General features: G+C 52.3%; 7 protein-coding genes across 7 annotated transcripts; 2 read left to right on the top strand and 5 right to left on the bottom strand.

Moving 5' to 3' along the window:
- Nucleotides 1–21: 21 nt before the first annotated feature.
- Nucleotides 22–2,677, bottom strand: B0T23DRAFT_233814 (kinase-like domain-containing protein). Its single transcript, XM_062833929.1, has 3 exons — nucleotides 2,504–2,677; nucleotides 977–2,424; nucleotides 22–916 (listed from the first exon to the last, which is right to left on the bottom strand). The coding sequence occupies exons 1-3, from the start codon at nucleotides 2,548–2,550 to the stop codon at nucleotides 159–161; spliced, it is 2,253 nt and encodes a 750-aa protein (XP_062689336.1). The 5' UTR covers nucleotides 2,551–2,677; the 3' UTR covers nucleotides 22–158.
- Nucleotides 2,678–3,502: 825 nt separating this feature from the next.
- B0T23DRAFT_399171 (purine nucleoside permease-domain-containing protein) lies at nucleotides 3,503–4,817 on the bottom strand (the record flags this gene model as incomplete). Its single annotated transcript, XM_062838402.1, has 2 exons — nucleotides 3,503–4,615; nucleotides 4,683–4,817. 2 exons carry the CDS (start codon nucleotides 4,815–4,817, stop codon nucleotides 3,503–3,505), a joined length of 1,248 nt encoding a protein of 415 aa, XP_062689337.1.
- Nucleotides 4,818–5,757: 940 nt separating this feature from the next.
- On the bottom strand, nucleotides 5,758–7,721 carry B0T23DRAFT_233851 (uncharacterized protein). The gene is made up of 3 exons (XM_062833931.1): nucleotides 6,857–7,721; nucleotides 6,424–6,783; nucleotides 5,758–6,362 (listed from the first exon to the last, which is right to left on the bottom strand). The coding sequence occupies exons 1-3, from the start codon at nucleotides 7,374–7,376 to the stop codon at nucleotides 5,782–5,784; spliced, it is 1,461 nt and encodes a 486-aa protein (XP_062689338.1). The 5' UTR covers nucleotides 7,377–7,721; the 3' UTR covers nucleotides 5,758–5,781.
- Nucleotides 7,722–9,096, bottom strand: B0T23DRAFT_447950 (uncharacterized protein; the record flags this gene model as incomplete). The annotated part of the gene is made up of 1 exon (XM_062841021.1): nucleotides 7,722–9,096. The coding sequence occupies one exon, from the start codon at nucleotides 9,094–9,096 to the stop codon at nucleotides 8,068–8,070; it is 1,029 nt and encodes a 342-aa protein (XP_062689339.1). The 3' UTR covers nucleotides 7,722–8,067.
- A 2,290-nt stretch (nucleotides 9,097–11,386) lies between these two features.
- On the bottom strand, nucleotides 11,387–14,138 carry B0T23DRAFT_447953 (uncharacterized protein; the record flags this gene model as incomplete). Its single annotated transcript, XM_062841022.1, has 5 exons — nucleotides 13,513–14,138; nucleotides 12,996–13,442; nucleotides 12,516–12,922; nucleotides 12,336–12,392; nucleotides 11,387–12,037 (listed from the first exon to the last, which is right to left on the bottom strand). Exons 1-5 carry the CDS (start codon nucleotides 13,931–13,933, stop codon nucleotides 11,387–11,389), a joined length of 1,983 nt encoding a protein of 660 aa, XP_062689340.1. The 5' UTR covers nucleotides 13,934–14,138.
- Nucleotides 14,139–15,180: 1,042 nt separating this feature from the next.
- Nucleotides 15,181–17,205, top strand: B0T23DRAFT_388429 (uncharacterized protein). The gene is made up of 2 exons (XM_062837753.1): nucleotides 15,181–15,846; nucleotides 15,910–17,205. Exons 1-2 carry the CDS (start codon nucleotides 15,644–15,646, stop codon nucleotides 16,913–16,915), a joined length of 1,209 nt encoding a protein of 402 aa, XP_062689341.1. The 5' UTR covers nucleotides 15,181–15,643; the 3' UTR covers nucleotides 16,916–17,205.
- A 443-nt stretch (nucleotides 17,206–17,648) lies between these two features.
- Nucleotides 17,649–19,421, top strand: B0T23DRAFT_325307 (uncharacterized protein; the record flags this gene model as incomplete). Its single annotated transcript, XM_062835498.1, has 1 exon — nucleotides 17,649–19,421. The coding sequence occupies one exon, from the start codon at nucleotides 17,649–17,651 to the stop codon at nucleotides 19,419–19,421; it is 1,773 nt and encodes a 590-aa protein (XP_062689342.1).
- Between the last annotated feature and the right edge of the window lie 1,269 nt (nucleotides 19,422–20,690).

A 20,690-nucleotide genomic window follows, 5' to 3' on the forward strand; every position in this document is an offset into this window, starting at 1 on the left:
TCCGAACTCAAGCAAACTGTCTATTTTCCTGTTGCAGTATGACCCCAACCCATCCGTGGGACCTTTTCCCCTAACGCCGGATTCTTTCTTACCATGCTGTGACACAAAATTCTCCATAATAGCAAGCCGATAGATAACCCCAGAAGTGGTTGTGGCCATCAAACAATCTCATCGTGTGGCAAATCAGGAGGTGGCCAGTGGGACCATCTACCCACAGCACAGAGCAAGCCCATGTGATTTGTGACCCAGAGAATGGCGAAATGTAACAACAACAGGGAAACACTTGTTTTCCAACCTACCACCGTTCCCGCTCTCCTGTACTGTTCGTTGTCGTAGGTAGGAGTAATGTCAGGACTGGCCCTAACCATGTGCCCGTTATGGTCATGCAACTGGCTATTCTGGTTGTTCGCTTGCTCGTAGCTGCTTCCTCGCCTACTCCCGGGAGGAGGTACCCCAAGCATGACATTGCTTCCTCTTCGTGGCTCCGGCCTCCCGACTGGGTGCAGCAGGTCCAGAATCGCCAGAGCAAAAACCGATGTCAGGATGCTGATATTGGAAGCATACGGCCAGCAGATCCATGACAGCGAGAAGATTTTGATGGCCAAAAACGCAAGCCTAAGCAGCACTCCAAGGGAAAGACCATTTGCGTCCAGCCACATCCCAGCGTGATATCGTGTTAGCACTGCGCAGTGCTTCATCTGTTCAAGCCGGGTGCTAGGCGGTGGCATAAGCAACGGGGTTGTGATGGCTGGTGGAGATGGGTGCGGGGCGACGACGCTGCCGTTCCTAGAAACCGGGCCAAGTTCAAGCATATCGGATGCGCCCTTTTGGCGGGTATCGGATACTGGCGGGTAACCATCAACTGACGAGGGAAGATCCTCGTCTGGAGATGAAGACACTTTGGCATGTCTGTGGTCTGTTTGCTCAGAAACGGTCAGCGAAGGCGCATCCGAGGAGGACGCGGCGGGTGACTGACCTGGCATAGGCGTGCTGGGAGGCATGGGAGAATCTAGGTCCTGTATCCTCCGCCCGGCTAGGCCAATCGATGGGACAGAACCCGTAGAATTCCCTCCCAACCCGTCTAAGCTTGACTCGTTCTTCATGGCACTCAAAACCTCATTTGCACTCGGACGCTCGGCTGGGTTGATAGCAAGAAGCCGCTTAAGCAGCTGGTATAACTTTGCGGGAAGGTCGGGGCGCTCGCGTCGTTCATCTTCAAAACCCTTCCAGTCCGTGATCTCACTACGCAGTAAATCAATGTCCTCCAGCTCCTCGTGGAGCGAATTAGCATTGGCATATGGCAACCTCCCGAAACACATAAAGTAGAGAATCATTCCAAGCGAGAAGATATCCGACTTTGTCGTGAAGTTACCGTACTTGCCGCTTGCGTCCTTGATCAGCACCTCGGGAGCACAGTAAGAAATGGTGCCAGTCGACCCGGTTGACACGCGGACGGCATTTTCGGGCTGAACCTCGCCGAAATCACTGATGAGACAGCTAGTACGACCACCCTCGCGATGCAAAAGACAGTTGCTGGGTTTGAGATCCCGGTGGATGTAGTTGGCGGTGTGGAGGTAAGCAAGACCCGAAGTGATGTCCTTGAACAGCGAGAAGATCTCCTTGAAGGGCAACTGGCGCTGTGTGACGCTAGGCCGTTCGATGAAACCCTTGGATCGGCGGCGTCTTTGGGCCTTGATCTGCTCTATGGTCGGCTCCTTGAGCAGGTCGCCAATGACATATTGCTGCAGATCGCCGCCGTTACAGTACTGCTGGAGAATGAAGGCACATGCGACTTTGGGGCCGAACTTGTTGATCTTGACATCCTCGACCCACGAGAAGCGGTACGAAACCAGGTTTGGATGCGACAGTTTGGCGAGCAACTCGACTTCAACGAGCACCTTGCCCAGCCAGGCGTGGTCATCGCCCACGGGCACGCGCTTGCATGCAAAGTGACCCAGGTTGCAGCCGTCGATCTCGTGGCGCACAAGCATAACGACGCCCTTGCCACCGCGGCCGAGGGTACGCTCCTCGTGGAAAAAGGTTTCGAAATAGTTTGGGGCAAAAGCCTCCTTCTTGATACGGGTGGTCTCGGAGGGCACAGGCTCGCTGCTGACGAATTCGGCATTCTGTACGCCCACTTCGTTTCCACGATCGTCTATGGCAGGGACCGGACGGACCAAGCGGCGGATGGGGCTCGAGGGAGGGCGTGGGTTGGACGGAGCCTGGCCGTTGTGGCCGTCGCGCAACATACGGAAGTAGTCGGGGTCGACGTAGGACTCGCGACGGTCCGAATCATCGTCGACATGACTCTCGGGGGACGTTCGCAGGGGCTGGTGACAGGTGGGGCATTCGTGAAGCTGGAGGCCGCGGATCTCGAGGCGCTGCGTGAGGGGATCGCGGACAACAATGGCATTGCGATGGCGGCTGTTGAGGGACAGAGGCCCAAACATGTCAGCGTCATTGTTGAAATCGAGTAGGTGAGGAGTGGGATGGCACGGCGTACAGCACAATCTCTCGCCCTTCGCGGGGGTGGTATGGGATGAGTGACATGACGACTGCTGCTGACTTTGGGTGGTGGTGGTGATGCTGTCCTCAGGACTTGGAGCTGGAGATGGAGTGGACGCCCATTCTGTTTGATGGGCTTAAATCGCCGTGTTCAGACGGTCAAGTTGAGCGTCTGTTCTGCTTCGTCTTCTTCTTTTGTGTTCTTTGTCGCTGTTGCCGTATCGGGGCTGTCGAAGGCTCCCGTGTTTGCTCGAAGCTGTGAATGGCGGGGATGGAAATTGGGAACCTTGATAGTGGGAGATGCAGGTCGGTGGAGGTGTCAGAGAAGTGGAAAGTTCCGAGAGCGGCGGGGGGACGGTTCAGTTATTCAATCACTACCAGGTTGGTCTGCTGGGGAAGCTTGACCGTTTGCAACTAGGTGGGTTTGTAGCGAATATAGAAGCTAATATAACCTACCTACCTACCTAACTTTAGCAGCTGCATTGCAGGTCATCATCCTTCCTTGGTTAAGGTAGGTAGACTAGCCAAGTGGCCAAGGTAGTGCGTCCAGCTAAGAAAAAGGCGGGAGCACGGCAGCCGGGGCCACCTTCAGCTCTGTGACAAAGCCTTTGAGAACTGACTGTGTCTTAACAATTTCTGTTTTCTTCGATGACTTCACCCCGTGACATTCATTGTCTCCCCAAAACAGAAAGTCAACACCGACACGACACAGACCCAAATCTCAACCTCCTTCTTCCCACCATGTCAGCTATAACCAATTAATCGCCTCTCCACTCTCCTCTACATATTTAACCACTATAATATATGTGTACGCCACGTACTGCACTGCCGGCAAATGGCCCCGACCATCTCTTGGCTCTGCAGGTGCAATATCTACCTCCGGTCCCTTCACCTCCATCTGGTTCCGATGCGGATAAAGTCATGATCTGGCTCGGCTAGGTGTCCTGAGGACCGTCTTGTCCAGTGGCACCACGACCTCCGACAACGAACCAGATCCTCAAATGCGACGTCGCACAACAGAAGGGCCACGATATCCCCTTGCCCTCAGTTGCGCCCTCGCCTGTTTGGGTGCGGCCGCATAGCCGGTGCCATTGGTCTGGCTTCCCGGTCCAAAGTTGGGCTGTCCTCCCAAGCTGCCAAAGATATCGCCGATATAGTTGGTGGGCTTGATGCCCTTCCGGAACGTATGCTCCCAACCTTGCAGAATGCCGCGAACAATCTCAACGCCCGCCCTGCCCAGGTTGGTCGTGGCAATCTCGAAGCCGTTCTGGTCTGTCATCAGGTGCTGGTAGGATGTGACGTTCGGCGGAGGCCTGTCAAAGTCGGATCCCGTTCGCATGACAATGACACGGCCAAAGTCGACAAGGCCCTGGATGGCTCCGCGGACGAGCACCTCGAGCACGGCGTTGTCTTCCTGCGCCGACATGCAGTAATCGCCGGTGCCGTTCGTCCACACCCGCGTCACCGTCTCAAAGGCTTCGCTGAGCAGAGTGCCCGAGTAGTACACATCGCTGGTGGCCGTGTCGCACTTGACAACACTCGGCCCTTCGGTGGCGGCAACGTACGCAGCCCCGGCCTCCTTGTACTTGGCCCGGTACTCGGCCCCGGCTGCCGAATCAGCCAACTTTGCCTTTTGCGCAAACTTATACGCTACGTCGCGTAGCGCTTCGTTGACTTCAAACACCTCAGTGCCATAGATGGTGCTAGGGTACTGGTTCGGTCCCTTGGTGCCGTACGCAAAGTATCCCGTGCTGAAGTTATCCGGCTTCTCACGCGCATCCAGCTCGTACTGCAGAGCGACCTGGATGACATAGCGAGAGAGCGCAACACCGCCAAGGGTCGAGTACTTAGGGTTGACACCTGCGATGCCGCCAACCACAAAGTATGTCTGGCGGAGATCAAACTTGTGAGAGAGCACCAGCGCCATGATACTCGCTGCCGCGTTGATCTCGCTCTCTCCGGCCGTCAACTGGCATACAGACTTGTCCGCCGTGCATGCCACCTGAGGATACAGCATGGACAGCCCGGGCACGTCGATCTTGATGTCGGTCAAGTTCCCGGTGCCCGATTCCACCATGCTTGTCATCCAGCCGTCAGTTTCGGGCTCAAACTAGAGTGGGCCCAAATTAGCACGTCATCCAACGTATTCCACCATTGCTCTACTTCCTGTCACTCACCATGCTGATGATGAAAGCCTTGGGGGCTATTCTTCCCGTGTGATTCCCATGGTGATGGACGGCCGCAGCGGTAGCCGGGCCTAGATGGTGAACCAACTGCAGGGCAGCAGCTACCCAACACGAGAAGGACCGCATGATGATGGATAATGGCCAAAAGATGAACAAAGGAATGCCTTCAGAGAAGACAGCTACGTCTTCTTATGTCCAACGGGAAGGACCGAATGTGAAGGAATGCATGGCTGCGTTCCCCAGTCCGCCTTATCTTGCCATGCTACCGGACTGCCACGTTCGGCCAAGCCTTATGGATCTCGACGATCATAATAATACGGTGACGGCTGGGCTTATCAATGCATGGTCCACGAAAAACAAGAATGCAATGCGTTTTTACAAAGCCGTCCAAAACTTGGGGATTGCTGATTATTTGCTGGAGACGTGCCCAGAGTTACGCTGAGTCTGTTTCTGCATGATGGTCGTATCTTTCCCAGCAGCCACGTACATAGTCATCTGTACATTGGCTCCATTATAGCTCGTCGTTGTTTTCCCTGTTTCTGGCCTCAACCACGATCCCAAAACTGCCACCTAGATGTGGTCTGACCCAGCTAAACCGTACAACCAAGCGGTGAGGACGACACAGGGCATGTGGTGCAATCGCGGGAACTACCCTAGCTTGCTACTAGCCATGCAGAAAATTCGGCCAAAATTTTTTCGGGAAAAAGACCCGCTCACCCCGGTAGCGCGGGAATCGCTAATCGATCGGCGAGAAAACTGGGATGATGCCTACCTTTTATCAAGGGAGCCTCCGAAGTTGCCGATGAACACACGACACCAAGTGAACTCGACGACAAGCCATTTTGATTTTGGATATTGTCGGTCCGCATTGAAGACTTTATCTTGTTCGAATATCTCACGGTTCTCTTACAGTTTTCCATATCGCGTTCACGATGGTTGGATAAGCGCCCTCATCCATCACCCTCATCGACCAGACCGTTCAACAACACCAATCTTCACGATCCTCAAGTGCCTATCCAATCACGATATCTGTGATTTTTGACCTTCGGTTCTTCGCCTTATTCGGTTACCGGTCGATCCAGCTCCGCATTCACTGCAGGTACACCAAAAGTGCTTCGGTTGCCTTGACCGAAAAGGTAGCCTGGCCACCAGAAACGGGTGTGGTCTCGAACGTCTCGGTCCCGCTCATGGCACAAGATCCATTGTCAAACTGCTGGCCCCCGAACGACGGAGGACTTCCTTGATCCACTCTGGACGTCGCGCTTGCTGCCGTCAGCCTCTTCGCTCTGACCGTTGACGAGGTCAAGCCGGTCAGGGTAAAGGACTGAGTAGTCCTTGTCCCGCTACCGGCGAAATAATCCGAGTTGTACAAGATCACTCGCAGGGGAAGCCCCCTCGAATCGAACGTGGCATAGGCCGCATAGTTGGTCGAACCGCTATCCAAAGCTGTCAGGTGGCTCGCGCCGGCCATCAAGGCTACCGCTGCGTATGCCCCGTAGTACGGAGCCCCCATGCTGTATCGGCCCCAGAAGCAGTATTGGCAGTTGCCAACGGTCCCATGATGGAAGTATGTCCTCGAAATGTTGCTGTAAGTGGCGCGGAGAGCGTAGTCCATGGTCCATAGACCTGCCCCAAACGTCGGGGAGACTCCAGCTGCTCCGCCGCCGGATACTGGAATAGGAAATCAGTTCAAGAAAGCTTCTTCTAGGGAAAAGGGGTACGCGGTACATACCCGAGTTTGTCTCGCCAAAGACGTACTGCTTCCCGATCGCTCGAGCTGCAGCTATGTCGGCGTCAAAAGTGTGGATGTTCTTCGAGATGGCCGAATGGCTCATGAGACTCTGAATGCTTCCACCGGGGTAGTTGTGGTGGGCGTAGTGTCGAACATAGGATTTCACCGTCTTGTTCTCGGCCGTTATCAGCTGCGCAGCTCCCCATTTGGGCGGCGCCTCATTCCAATTCCCAGCCTGAATGATGTTGGTTATGCCAACCGCGCTACCCACTCGTACGTTCCAGTCATTTTGCGATGCGGCATCTGTGGCCGGAGTCCAATTGACATCGGATGTGATCGGTTGCCCATCCTTGACCCAGTCTTTTGTTGTTTGTACAGAATATCCATCGTCAGCACAGCCCATCAGCTTCAAGGTTGCTTGCTTGCATCTCACATTCAGGTTCATTCCCCAGTTCAATCGCCAGCAGATTTTTGACTTTGGAAACGGCCACCTTGGCCGCAGCAATCGTATTCTCAATCTCATTCTTGCCCCTGTTCAGCCCAACCACCACACCCCCCTCATACGTCCCCGCCAGCGTCATGAATTTGGACCCAAACGTCAAAGCAGACGGGGCGTCCTTTGCGTCGGCCACCGAGTACACGACATACGCTGACGTGTTGGAGTCATACTGCGCCCTGTCCTGCGTCGTTCCGCCGATGCGAATGGGCGGCCAGACACCGGTTAGTGCCTTCCAGTTTGCTAGGCATTGCTGCGTGGCGGTGACGTTGGTGAAGTAAGACGGGAAGGCGAAGAACTCGAATGAGATAGCGATGGGCGCGGGGTCGAGAGGGGCGTAGAAGTAGCCTCCTGTTCCGACTTTGTTGGGGACGGTGAAGGTGAGTGCGCTGGAGAAGGGATGGGCTGCTAGTAGGCAGAGGGCTGTGGTTATTGCTGTTTTGAAGTGTTTGGCCATGGTCGGAAAACAGGTAAGGATTAGGATATCGTCCTACAATGACTTTGAGGCGGGTCATCTCTAAATACTGGAGAGGACATTTCGATGTTTAATGATCGGACTCGGACACCTCCCGACAGGCCGAGGAATGATGTTGGGGCTTTAACCGGCCGATGCGACGCCATGCGACCATGCATTTCTGGGAAGTAATTTTTCCGTCTGTCACGATCAGATACCAGGATGATCATACCCTGTGATGGTACCCGTTGGGAGGGGGTTCGTTGCCCTACCTCTGCTCCAGACTTCCTTCCCCAACCGGTACAACAAGCGGGATGACACCTTCTCGCTCGCTTGGCGCTGACTGGACGCGCACCATGTTCCTTCTTACCTACCTACTAGGTACCTCTACCTACTGGTGGGTGGTAGACTTAGTGTACCATAACTCTGGTCGTTAGACACTCCGAACGCAGCTTCTTGTGTAAGGTAGTTCCCGGTCCGTTACTCTGCCCATTTTCTTCGACGACAATGCTTACTTTGCCCGTCAAGTACCTACATGTAGTCACATCACAGTCCATTGTTTGCACATTGTTACTCAGTTCATCTATTTTGCTTCGCCAGCTTATGTCAACTACCTATCCCCTCCCTACTTCTATCAATATAGATACTCACCTCCTCCCCACTTCTATCAATATACTCACCTCCCTCTACACTACTAAACCCCCAGCATGCTCTCCACACCCTCCAACACCCTCACCACCTCCCCCACCACCTCCCTCCCTCTTCTGACCGGTTCCTCACACACCTCCCGTATATTCGCAACCGACAACTCCCTTAGATCCCGTCTCGCTTTGCTGATAGTATACGCACTATCAGTACCCTCCTTGTTCTCGACAGCCACAAGCAAATCAGACATACTCTTACGTCTCTGCAGAAAGACCTTGAACAACTCACGGATTTTTACCTCGGCTTGGTTGATTGCCTGACATAGCTCGCTTGCGCGCTGGAGTGGTACCTCCGACTCCAACTGCATAAACAGAGCGCGGGTTTGCGCCCGTTGGAGTAGGGGCGTCGTCGGTTGAGTAGTGTGAGTAGTATGAACAGCAGCAAGCTTTTGGAACAAAGGTGTCAAAAGTGAACATGTTTCGAGGATGTGGGTGTTTAGTACCACTGTTTGTTGGTGGATTTCGTCTGCGGTGGATAAGAGGGTGGTTTTTGCTTGTGAGAGGGTGGTGGTGGTGGTGGTGGTGGTGGTGTCACTGGTTTGGAAGCGGTGGATGGGTCCTGGGATGATTGAGTTGGACTCGGTGTTGTTGTTGTCAGCAAGAAGTAAACTCAGGGGGTGATATTCGTTTGTTAGTTGCAGGTTTGGACAGGTTGATAGTACGTTTATGCCACCTTCGCCTTCCTCGGAATCAGCGTTAGCATTGGCATTGACTTCCGCGGCAGCAGCAGAAGAAGAAGAATGGAACCTTTGCAAGAGACACGGCATCGTCTGCTTGTATACTACGCAGTGATTGTTGGTGTGGGTCGGGCAGGGGACGAAGTGGTGTTGAGGCAGGCGTTGGAGGGACATGAGTTCCTCCTGTTCGGTTAGTCTAGTAGGGTTGGAAAGGTGGTAGTTGTTGCATGTGGTGGAGATGGAGAAGGAAGAGGAGGAGGAGGAGGAGTTAGTGTTGGGTGTTTGGACGGGAGGGGAGAAGTCGTGGTGGTGGGAGAAGTGGATGATGTTGATAAGGCACATTTTGGGCGTGTGTGTTTTGGACCGGCACAGATTATGGAGATTGAGATGGTTACCTCTAGTGTTTGCTTTCGAGTACCTATGTAGTCAACTTGACGTTTTAATACTGATCATGTGAAACCTGTTGATTCGGTTTGGTAATGGTTTGGTGATGGTCATTTCAAGTCAGACAACGTCGGGGGTCCGACGGACATTTAAATAAATTCATAATTCCGTGTCCTGACATCTGTTCAGTATTATCTTCACTTATTGTGATTTTCTCGATCAAAATTGCAGTTCACCATATAGCACGTTTTGTTGTTGTTGTTGTTCCTGTTGTTCATGTTGTTGTTTCACTCCTGTCATTTTCATATCTGTTTCTCTCTCCCGGGAGTCTTCCGATCCAATCAAGGTACTCCTCCCCTGGATTTCTTTGTTCACCTTTCTGCTTCTCCCGAAGACCGGGAAAGACACCCGAATCCAATCCAATTCAATCCACTTGAGCACAATTCCATTCTTTCGGAGCTCCCTTTTGAAGACTTCCACTTCTTTGTCAAGGTTCCTGACTTCCGAGCTCCCCGTCCATTGTTCCCGTCATCAGCACGGCCGCCCCGTCCTGGATGGATGGATGGATCACTTACTAGGTAGGCAGGTTTGGGCAGGTTAGGTAGGTAGCGCCGGTCATGATGGATGGATCGATTGCTTAGGCATTTAGGTTTAAACAAGTACCTCTAGGTACCTCTAGGTAGGTAGCTGAGCTGGATGGCTTTTAAGATAGCCTAGCCTCCTCCAGTCCTCCTCCGGGGAAGACATCCGAATTCAAGCCACTTGTGCACAACAATCCCATTCTTTTGGTTGGGAGCTCTCTTTTGAAGCCTTCACTTCTTTGTCTCAAGGCCTGACTTCCGAGTTCCCGGTCCATTATTATTCGTCACTTGCACGGCCGCCCGTCTTGGATGGTGTCAAGGTTTCTTCTGACTTCCGAGTTCCGGTCCATTGTTCGTCCCGTCCTGGACGGATAAATGGATTGATTGTTTAAGTACGTACGTAGGTAGGCTTAATTGGAGAGATCGACAGAGCGAAGCTGTACTAGCTTCTAAAAAAACTTAGCCTCCTTCCGGGAAGATAGATGTCCGACTGTCCAACTCCCTACCTAGCCAATGAATGGAGGACTTAACAATCCCCATTGTTCGGAACCTCTTTCTTTCGAGACAGGTCGCTGTTCAATTCGGGACTCGCTCGGTTGACGAGTTCCGGCTTCCGGCTTCCGAGTTCCGACCACCTATTGTTCATTGTCCACCCAGCTTGGATTTGATAGCTAGGTCAGTTTCTGGCACGGCAGAGAGACTGACTGGGCTGCGGCTTGACGACCTCTCTTCTCTGTTTCTATCTCTTTTTTCGGAACAGTTTCAGCAGTTTCCTTCCGGTCAAGAGAAGATAATATATCTTGTTTTCTTACCAGCCTTAGAGTTCCCGCTATTGATTCGGAATACCTAGGCGGTCGGCTGGCTGGTTGACACTAACAGAAATCGACATAAGTTTGCGTGGACTGTGTTAGTCACGTCATACACAATTCGGCACTGGAGTTGTGCGCTTTACGCCCTCACGTATGGAACTCATGCCCCGGTTTGGATGGACGTAGAAAGTAAGATTGCTACACATATACTGGCATTCAGATGCTACCGCGTCGAGAAGAACCTCCGTGTGGTCTAAGCTACCTCTACTTTTCTTCCAACTCGTGATCCATTTGCTAACAAGGTAATCTAGGTCCTCAATAAGGTAGCAACGTTGAAAAAGAGATTTATTTTTCCAAAGCGAGACATACCACTAAAATGAATTGAAATCCACCTCTCTTGACCATTAACAAGAATGAGAAGTCCTCGACATCCCTTCCCACCATAAGAAGTAAACTAACGTTAAGCACCGCTCTCGTGTGTCCCGGTCGATGCAGCATTCTACACAATTCTCTTATCTGGGCCAATTCTCTTTTGAAACCCACGTATTACAGCTACATCTCATAACCAGCGATGAATCCTTATAATCGAAGCCATTGCCCAGTTCTTGAACCAATGGCTATGCTTTCTCCTCATCCCATGCCTCACCACCTGCGAGTCCTCGAAACCACTTCCCCGGACACGGAAGATCAAACAGATTAGTCGCTTCAAATCTGCCTTCCGACGTCCGATATCAAGGCACTCCCACTAAGCCGTCGCGGTGCTTTTCCACACCGGCACTAGATCGTGCTGGGGCTTTGCCACCTCACTGATGAAATGTATAGCAAGAGCGTGGGAAGTCATTCTGTCGCCGCGGACATTCAACGCCCGAAGCTTCTTCGCGCTGGGTGGGATGGACTAGTTCCTCCTTCGTTGGGAGTCGTGCCCAGGGATGGGGCAGACTTGTTGGAAGCAAGAGAGGAAGACGGAAGATTCGACAGCGCAGTTTGTGCGGACAAGGGAGAATGGGAATTCCAGGCCGGGTTTTGCGTAGCAGGGTGGGTGAAAGCTGCTGCAGGACGAAGGACAGCGTCTTGTAGCGCCTTCAGGACATTGTCACTTTCAGGAGGAGGAGGCCCAATCATGGGAGCTGTAGTAGGATTAGGAAGGGCAGGAACAGCCTCGCGCTCAGCTCTCTCCGCGGTCTCAGCTACTGGAGCAGCCTCGGCCTGAGCAGGACTTCCACCAGTAGCCTTGTGGTATGTGATCTCCGTGAGAGGGGTTTCTCGGAAATGGACGCTCGGCCGCCACTTGCTGCTGTCCTTAGCCTTGAGACCTGGCGTCTGGTACATTTCGTCGATCTCCTCTAGAGATAGACCCTTTGTCTCATAGATGTAAAAGTAGACAAAGCCGACGCAGAGCATGCAGGCTGTACCCCAGACGAAGAAGATTTTTGACTGGAGGTTTGCGTACCCGGGACCATAGTTGACGAGGTAAGGAGTCGAGTAGGCGATGGCCCAGTTTACTAACCACTGTTGTTGGGTCAGAAGGTCAGCGATTTGAATCCGAAAACACACATATCCTTAATATACAAATATTCATCCGGAGCAGTGCATTGTTTCAGGTCATCAGCTTGTTTGGAGTGACACTAAAATCACAACACATAACGGTACGCTGACAAGCCAACGGCAGACGCCATAGCCTCAGATAATCAGGGCTTTGCAAAGGGTGTGGAAATGTCCCAAAGCACGGATTGCTCTACTCATCGACAGAGAGGAACAAAGGTAGAGGGTAAAGGCTTGAAAAGTTCTCTTCTATCCTCCACCTTACCTCCAGAATGTCATGGCAGTAGACAGAATCCGGAGTTGAAAATGAAGGAACATTAAACTGATGTGTGGTTAAGAGAAAAGGAGAAAAGAAGAAAAGTTACTTGGGGTTCTGAGGAGGGCTTCTAAATCACACGCGAGCCACTCTGATATCGAAATGACGACATTGGGAGGAACAACTCACGTTTGTAGCTGTGCTAATGCTCAACATTTGCGACCGGTGCTTCAGTGGGTACAACTCAGCAGTTACCACCCACGCCAAGGGACCCCATGTTGCTGCGAAGAAGGCAATGAACAAGCACACAAAAGTAATTGATGCTTTTTGAGCAGCAACGTTGAGCACGATAATTACCCCGGAGGCAGTCTGACTCGTTGTCGATGTACCGAGTGTAGCGACGATAAAGTGGCATATGTGCATTGCTACACCACCCCACAAGAGTAAAGGGCGGCGACCAAACTTGTCGAACATGAAGACAGCGGGGACCGTCGAGAGAACGTTGACTGTGGCTAGGATCATACTAATCAAGAAGGAATTCGAGATGCCGGAGTTCTCGAAGAATTGAGTACCGTAGTAGAAAATGAAGTTGACGCCTGTATAGTTCTTGAAGTTAGAAAACGGTCATGGTGGAACAGCAAGGAAAACAGGGGAGATGAAAAGACGAACCGGTAAGTTGCTGCAGGATTTGAAGTACCATGCCTGTGAGCATCCTCTTCAACATGCCCATGCGGAAGCAGTCCAGGTAGCTGCTGTTACCGAGTGACAATTCGTATTGGTAGTTTGCACGGATCTCTTCCATCTCCGCAAGGATGGCGGGATCATTGGGCGACAGGCAGCGGATTCTGGCCAGGGCCCGCGTGGCACGGGTCATGTCGCCTCGCTTGATGCAGTACCTGGGAGTCTCAGGCAGGAAGTGCATGCCAATGATGAGAGTGAGCGAGAAGAGCCACTGGAGAGCAATGGGAATTCTGTATGAGCCGGTGTCCTCCCGTTTATGAGTGCCATTATTGACAATGGCAGCAAAAAGGATGCCGATGGTAATTGCAAGTTGATATACGCCCACGACCATTCCACGAATCCATTTGGGAGCGGTCTCGGATTGATAGAGCGGGACTATGAAGGAATCGGAGTTAGCACACCACGGCCATGACTTTTTGGAAAGGAAAAAAGATGCATCACTCACCAAGAGCCGAAAGCAAGCCAACTCCAAGGCCGGCAAAGAATCTCCCGGCCACAAACAGAGGAATGGCGACAGAAATTACTTGCATGGACACGCCAAAGTTGAAGACCCAAGAGGATATGATGATACCCCATCGCCGACCAATCTTATCCGCCAGCAAGGGAGAAGCCAAAGCACCGAAAAAGGTACCAGCCGAAAGAATAGAGACAATAAGGGAAGATTGCGACGGGCTAATGGCCGGCTTCCCATCAGCATCGATGTAGCCAGTGGAGAAACGCTCGTTCCAGTATTTCATGGCAATGACGCCGCTGATGGTGCCGGTGTCATAGCCAAAAAGAAGACCGCCGAAGGCCACGAAGACGCCGATCAGAACCGAGAACCAAACGGATCCCTTCTCATCGGGAGGGCGCTTGAAGAGAACCATGGTGTCCAAAAGGGGGCATGTGTATCTGTTGGACAAGAGAGAGAGTAAGTTGTGTTCAGGGGAGGAAGAGATAAGGACTGAAGGTCCTGAAAACCACCTTTTATGTATGGGACGCGTGTTTGTTGTCCATATCCAACTCTGGGGCTTTTAACGCATGGCATAGCATGATTACTGTTGTTTACCTTGGCCAAGGTGTGGACAGTACCTATATCCTGCATAATGAATGATGTCCACAAGGTGGCTTAGGTACCATCGTGCCATAGAGATACACCTGACTGACTGGAAGCATCACAGTCGTTCAATAACACTGCCCGTTGGTGAGCCCCTCAAGACGGGGAGTATGGCCCGAGAAACCCAAAAGCAATGGCCACGGGCACCAGATTGAGTGCGATCTCGAGGTGGTCAAGGCCGAGTTTACCATCGAAACGAAGGCGGGACAGTTCGAGCGGGAGTGGTGTATATCGTTGTATGGACCAGGTACTCGGGGCCGGCGCCATTCCGAGCCGTTGTGGGACCGACCGGGAGACTTGGACCATGGCGGATGCGGTGCTGCCGTGCTGCTGCGTGCCATCCGGCGTATCGGGTTGGCATTTCCCCATGGTAGGTACTAGGATACTGTGCTAACGGAACCGCGGGCATTTCTGTGGGGAATCAGTTAGCGCTCCATCTAAGTTGCTGTTACACCCAAGAATCCAAAACCAGGATGAAAGTCACAATGTGCGTTACTTTACCTGCATTTCACTTTCACGCATTCTGCACCAAAATCCGGGTCTTCGGTTTACGACGCGGAAGCCAAAATCATCTCCTGACTTGATGCCAGGTGCCAGCTAGCTGACGGCAGGCATTCGGAAACTGGTCCGAGAGCGAAGCCACCTATCAATACGAGGAAAACGAGACGCAACAAAGTGCTGGACATGTGACGGAAGAACAGGCAAAAACAAAAGCGAAGAAAAACTTGCTTGGACAACTTGAAGTGGACTGCAGTGGCAGAAGCGAGGAAGCATTTCAAAATGGTGGGAGACGATGTTGCCTTGGAAGAAGAGGAAGATGAAGGTGGTATTGGCCGGGTTGTCACACTGTTTTGACTGGACACTCGCTACCCATAGATCCAGGTCCAGACCATTCGGAGACCTTTTCATGTTACATGAGCTGGGATAAAGTTATCAACCGCAGCGTTCCAATCACAATGTTCTTCATGGTGATACAATTACTACACAATATAAGCATACGTTGATGAAGCTGACATCGTTTCCATTGCTACCATTCCCATCGAAAGTTGGTCCTGGTAGCGACGCCGGCAATCTGGAAACCGGCTCAAGACAGCCCAAGTGCTGGGTTGCAATCCAATTAGGTATCAGGCCAATGAGCCGGACATCTATCGCTGCAAAGTTCTTGCCGTTAACTATAACTACGTGCCGAAGGCCTATGTGTGGGTATATCCCATGTTTACATCACTTACAAGGTTGCAAGTCGCTTAATGAAGTTGTCATTATTTACTTTCCATTTGTTGTCAAAGGCCCTTTTTGATTTGTGTACACTGTACGTGATGTGCATCGTATTGTCTCGGCACCCTGGAGTATCGTCGTACCAGGTGGTTGGACCCAGAGGATTGGATTGACTGTTATATATATCAGCTGTTCTCCCAGGATCTTCTTTGCAGATGATCGATACACCAGTTTCTTTCTTTGTCCATACTTGTGAGCTTGCAAGATGAGGCTCTCAACCCTATCGCTCCTGGTTCTCCAGGCCGCTAGCACATGCATAGGACTCCCGAGTTCGAGTACGCGAGACCCAGTCATTGCGAAAGCAAAAGCAGAGCTAGAAGTTCTCGCCCTCTCCGCTCTCCAAAAGACCCGAAAAGCGGCCAAGGGAGGGCAGTGCACACCAGAAAAGATCAAGATCAGAAAAGAATGGTAAGCCCCACGAGCACCTACAGAGCTGTAACTCAGAATGTCCCATCGCTAACATCAGTCCAGGGGAGCACTCACCAAAGTAGAGAGGCTCGAGTACATCCAAGCCGTCCAGTGTCTGCAGGCCAAACCCTCTCGATATCCCGCGTCACTAGCCCCTGGCGCCAGGTCGCGCTTCGATGACTTTGTCGTCACCCACATCAACCAGACCCAAACCGCCCACTACACCGGCAACTTCCTCGGCCTGCACCGTTACTTCATCTCGCTGTACGAGCAAGCCCTGCGCGAAGAATGTGGGTATCGCGGCACCCAGCCCTACTGGGACTGGGCCAAGACCGCCGAAACTGGCCTCTCCGCCTCTCCCATCTTCGACGGCAGCGCGACCTCCATGTCCGGCAACGGTGTCTACATTCCAAGCCAGGGAGACATTGTCCTAGGCGGCATCGAGGGTAGCGAACTGCCGCCTGTCTACCTCCCCGCCGGCACCGGTGGCGGCTGTGTCACCTCGGGCCCCTTCGCCAACATGAGCGTGAACCTTGGCCCCATTGCCCTCGACGTCCCTGGCGGAGGACCGCAGCAATCGAATCCGGCTGGCCCATTCGCCTATAACCCACGGTGTCTGCGCCGCGACTTATCGGATGCTGTGAACCAGCGCTTCGCCAACGCTTCTTCCATCCGACATGTCCTTTCCCAAGAGACGGTCGCCAACTTCCAGATGATCATGCAAGGCATCCCAGGGTCAGGCGACATCGGCGTGCACGGCGGAGGACATTACTCGCTGGGAGGAGACCCGGGTCGTGATGTGAGCACGTCCCCGGGCGATCCGGCCTTTTATCTGCACCATGCCATGATTGATCGGGTGTGGTGGATGTGGCAGATGGTGGATGCGAAAAAGAGGGTGTATGGCGAGAAGACGGCGGTTGCGGGGACGAGGACGTTTTTGAATATTCCCGAGAGCGGCAAGACAACGTTGGATGATGTGGTGGATTTTGGGTATGCGGCGGGGCCAGGGAGGAAGTTGAATGAGTTGATGAGTGTGGTGGAAGGGCCGTTCTGTTATGTGTATGTGTGATGACGCCGTCCTGTAACGAACTGGTTCCCGGATTGTGTCGAATCAGGTCTCAGAGATTGCCGGATGCAGCTGGTGAAGACTGCTGACAGTTGGTATTGCGGCAGGCAGAGTTGTCCAGATAGGTAAGATAAGTAAGGTAACGTAATTGGCACCTCAACAACTAGCTCATGCGGCAGGAACATTTGAGACGAAGTGAGAGCAAATGGGGGGAAAGGGGTGATGCACCTTCCACCCAACGGGAGCACATATTGATTGATGCCTGACAGAAAACTTCATGCACCCCGCTTCATACATCCTGCAGTGATCTTCCTCTTGGAGCCTTTGCTCTTCACTCTTCACAGACTTTTCCCTGACCTCCATCTTTTGCTATCTGCCCTCCGCTTGCCACCAACATCATCTTTCGCGCTGTGATTACTACCTCTAGGTTGTCTCGTACATCATGCGCCTGCTTTCCACTCGAGAGTTTACGTTCCACGAATTCCCCCAAGATGCTTTTCCTCCATACGCCATTCTATCACATACCTGGGACGGCAACGAGGTCACCTTCCAGAATATGCAACAGCCACGTGCGAGGATGATTCTACAGAACAGAAGTCTTCCAGACACATCTCCTTGGAAGAAAATCCAAGGCGCCTGCGAGATGGCCAGTAGTAAAGGCTACTTCTACGTTTGGATTGACAGCTGCTGTATTGACAAGACCAACAGCGCAGAGCTGCAAGAAGCCATCAACTCCATGTTTCGATGGTACCGCAACTCGAGCCTGTGCTTAGCCCTCCTGTCTGATGTGGACAAGTCCGACTTCGTGTCCAATGCAGAGCTGCAGAGGCGCGTCCCATCATCCTGCCGATGGTTCACCCGAGGTTGGACCCTGCAGGAGCTCCTGGCCCCCGATAATTTGGTCTTCTTTGATGTCAACTGGAAGGAGCTTGGCCGGCGTTCTACGTGGGCGTACTACATTTTCAAAGCTACTGGTATTCATCCCAAGTTTCTTTCAGGCATCAAGCGGAATTCTTTCAAAAGTTGGGATCTTGAGGCCGTCCTTAGAGACACCAGCGTTGCAACCAAGATGTCGTGGGCCGCCGGCAGGCAGACAACAAGAGTCGAGGATCAAGCATACTGCTTGCTCGGCTTGTTCGATATCCATATGCCAATGCTGTACGGCGAGGGAAAAAAGGCGTTTGCTCGGCTACAACAAGAGATCATGAAGTCTACCGACGACTGCACTCTGCTAGCCTGGGGCTACAACGAGCCACTGCTTGGAGCCCCAGTCTCAGAGATCCCCTTTCTTTGTCGCTGTTGCCGCTGTGACCAGCACAAGTCGAATGAGAGGCAGAATATCATCTCATCCTCCTTTGAATCCCGCACACCGCTTCCCCCTTATCGTCACCTTCCAAGCTGTGCTTATGCTGGTGTAACCACTGATTCCCAAGATGGAGTGCTGGTTGAAGCCCAACCTCTCAAATATCTTAGCGGCCACAATGCTGGTGGCCGGCCAAGACCCCTCTTTGCAACCTCACCCCAGGACTTCAGGTTAGCCGGAGGCCTTGAGCCTTGCGGTATACCGGGACACAAGCGGCCAGCGTTTTCCATGAGCCAGCGTGGACTCGAGATCAGTCTGCCCATAGTCAAAGACGAGTCGCATCAGCACATCGTCTATGGTCTACTAGCCTGCAGCCCCAAGGTGAAAACGGAAGAATCCTACCTAGTCACAGTCCCATTGATCCGCTCATCTGTCATAGATGCGGCGTCAGCAGGCCACGATGACGAGTACGTGCAAAGCCCATTCTGTCTTCCCTGCAAAGTTCCCGTTTCCTTCTCCGCGAAAGCAGAGAGGATGAGTATTTGCATCCGCGACCAAGATCGCTATCGTCGCTTATGGGATTCCGTTGGCTACTTGGAGAGGCCCTTGATATTCGACTTCGGACATTCGCTGGCAACTAAGAAGGAGGGAAGCACTTTGCGCCTGGAGCTGATGTATCCCTCCCAACCACTGTGTAGCATGTATTTCACGCTTCTGCGTAACAGCTGTCCATATAATTCGAAATCTTGTGCACCATCCTACATGTGGCCCGGGGGAGCAAGCTTGAATAGCCCAGGTTGGTGGTCGTACCACCTCGCTCGGCCTCCCCCCGGGTCTTGCGTCTTGCCAGACGTTGGCCATCCCTGGGACAAGAATATCCAAAAGAAAGTCCAATACGCTCCAGACACCACCATTGCAGCTGCCGTCCTAAACTTTGATCCATTTTCTCTGAATCCTATTAGGCCGTATCAAACAAGAATCCTTCTGGTGGTGTCTTTCGAATTTTCTTGCCGATTGAAAAAGTTGGGGCCCGACGAGGTAGTCACCTTGCAAACTCTCATGACTGTTGCCACAAAGCCAGAGCTGGCGGGCCCAAAGCTGGAGTTCAAGCGCAGAGAAGTTGAGGATCACGGAGGGTGGAAAGAGGGACGTCATGTCTACGAAATGCCTGATGGCATAGAGCTGTGTCTGCGGACGTGGTTTTGAAGAAAGTAACATACGATACTGGAACCATTCACCGCGGGAGACTGAAGATGGTATGTGACGATGCGAGCTTATCACCCTATATTGAGCGAAGCGCGGAATGAAGCCAGATCTGTTAGAAGTCGGGTTGAAGCATTTTCTCTTGCTCGTGAAAATGCTTGGTAACTGTCTGCAATCCCTCTGTCTTGCCTTGCCGAAAGGCATTCATCTTCGTGTTAAGCTTCAATCTTTGCACAAAGACCAAATCGTTACATTCCGCATACTCTGTCCCCGCCTTGGTGATGCTGGTCAGCTCGAGAATCTGGTCTACGACCCAGGCAGTAGCGGGGCTGGCTGTAGATTGTACATCGAGGATGCTCAGCCTGGCCATCGTGTCTTTTCGGCGGACAACACGAAACAGGCCATGCACCACGCCTGGTCTTGGGAGTTGCAAGAATATACACTATCCAGTGCTGACGCGTTTTGATGCGTCACAGTCCAACCTGATTCTTGTAAAGACTCGGTGGAAGGGGACGACTGGGGTGTTTGAAGCCGACGACGGTGAGGCTTCGCGGGAGATCGGTGTCATCTCCACATTCCCCTTTAATTGTTGGCGGGATACCGATCGTTCTTGTCCTGTCATGGCTCATCCATTATGTTTGATGCATAATGTTTCAGGATTCCGGCAAGATCAAGGGACATTGAACAGCTTCCGTCTTGTGAAACGGGTCATCAAGCCGCAGGCGGTCGATATGACGGTGACGGGCGAGGCAGGCAAGATCGCTGAATGATTGTGAGGAAATACATGGGACATAAGCCACGGTTCATTCGGAAAGAAGGACGTTTGAGATTTCTTCATAAATTTGATTGTTTACGTTTCTTGCGCTGCCACCCGGTATTTACGGGAGTTTCCAGGTCTATCAACGCTGGCGATCTTGTGTCAGTTTGTGCAACTCGTGGAATTCCTTTTCTTATGCCTAGCGTGCCATGAGGCCTGTTTTCCGGTCTAGAACTCTTACAACTTACAATACCCCTTGATTATCTCATCTGAAGATGATGACAATTTATAGGTCAACCGGCCCAAAACCTAACCGTACAACGGGCGATAGTCTTTGTACAGTGAAACGGCCTGAAGCATCGTTTGTTTGCAGCTCGGCCGTTCCCTAATGTCTTTCGCAGAACGGAAACAAACGCCACTCAGTCTTCTTTGACACAGAACCCAACAACGAGGCAGACGGCGGTTGAATTAATTATTTACGCAACCAAAGTGATGATCATCCAAGGCCATTGGCG

This window comes from Neurospora hispaniola (assembly GCF_033458365.1).
Source record: "Neurospora hispaniola strain FGSC 10403 chromosome Unknown B0T23scaffold_8, whole genome shotgun sequence".
NCBI lineage: Eukaryota > Fungi > Ascomycota > Sordariomycetes > Sordariales > Sordariaceae > Neurospora > Neurospora hispaniola.

Excerpts from the sequence above, each read along its gene's own strand:
- B0T23DRAFT_233851 (XM_062833931.1), bottom strand. The coding sequence starts at position 7,376 with ATGGCCAAACACTTCAAAACAGCAATAACCACAGCCCTCTGCCTACTA. Across the intron at positions 6,784-6,856 it reads ACTGGGGAATGAACCTGAAT|ACTGGGTCAAGGATGGGCAA; the intron begins GTGAGATGCAAG and ends AAACAACAAAAG. Across the intron at positions 6,363-6,423 it reads CTTTGGCGAGACAAACTCGG|TATCCGGCGGCGGAGCAGCT; the intron begins GTATGTACCGCG and ends TTCCTATTCCAG.
- B0T23DRAFT_388429 (XM_062837753.1), top strand. The coding sequence starts at position 15,644 with ATGAGGCTCTCAACCCTATCGCTCCTGGTTCTCCAGGCCGCTAGCACA. Across the intron at positions 15,847-15,909 it reads ATCAAGATCAGAAAAGAATG|GGGAGCACTCACCAAAGTAG; the intron begins GTAAGCCCCACG and ends ACATCAGTCCAG.
- B0T23DRAFT_233814 (XM_062833929.1), bottom strand. The coding sequence starts at position 2,550 with ATGTCACTCATCCCATACCACCCCCGCGAAGGGCGAGAGATTGTGCT. Across the intron at positions 2,425-2,503 it reads GAAGGGCGAGAGATTGTGCT|CCGCCATCGCAATGCCATTG; the intron begins GTACGCCGTGCC and ends GTCCCTCAACAG. Across the intron at positions 917-976 it reads TCCCAGCACGCCTATGCCAG|ACCACAGACATGCCAAAGTG; the intron begins GTCAGTCACCCG and ends CTGAGCAAACAG.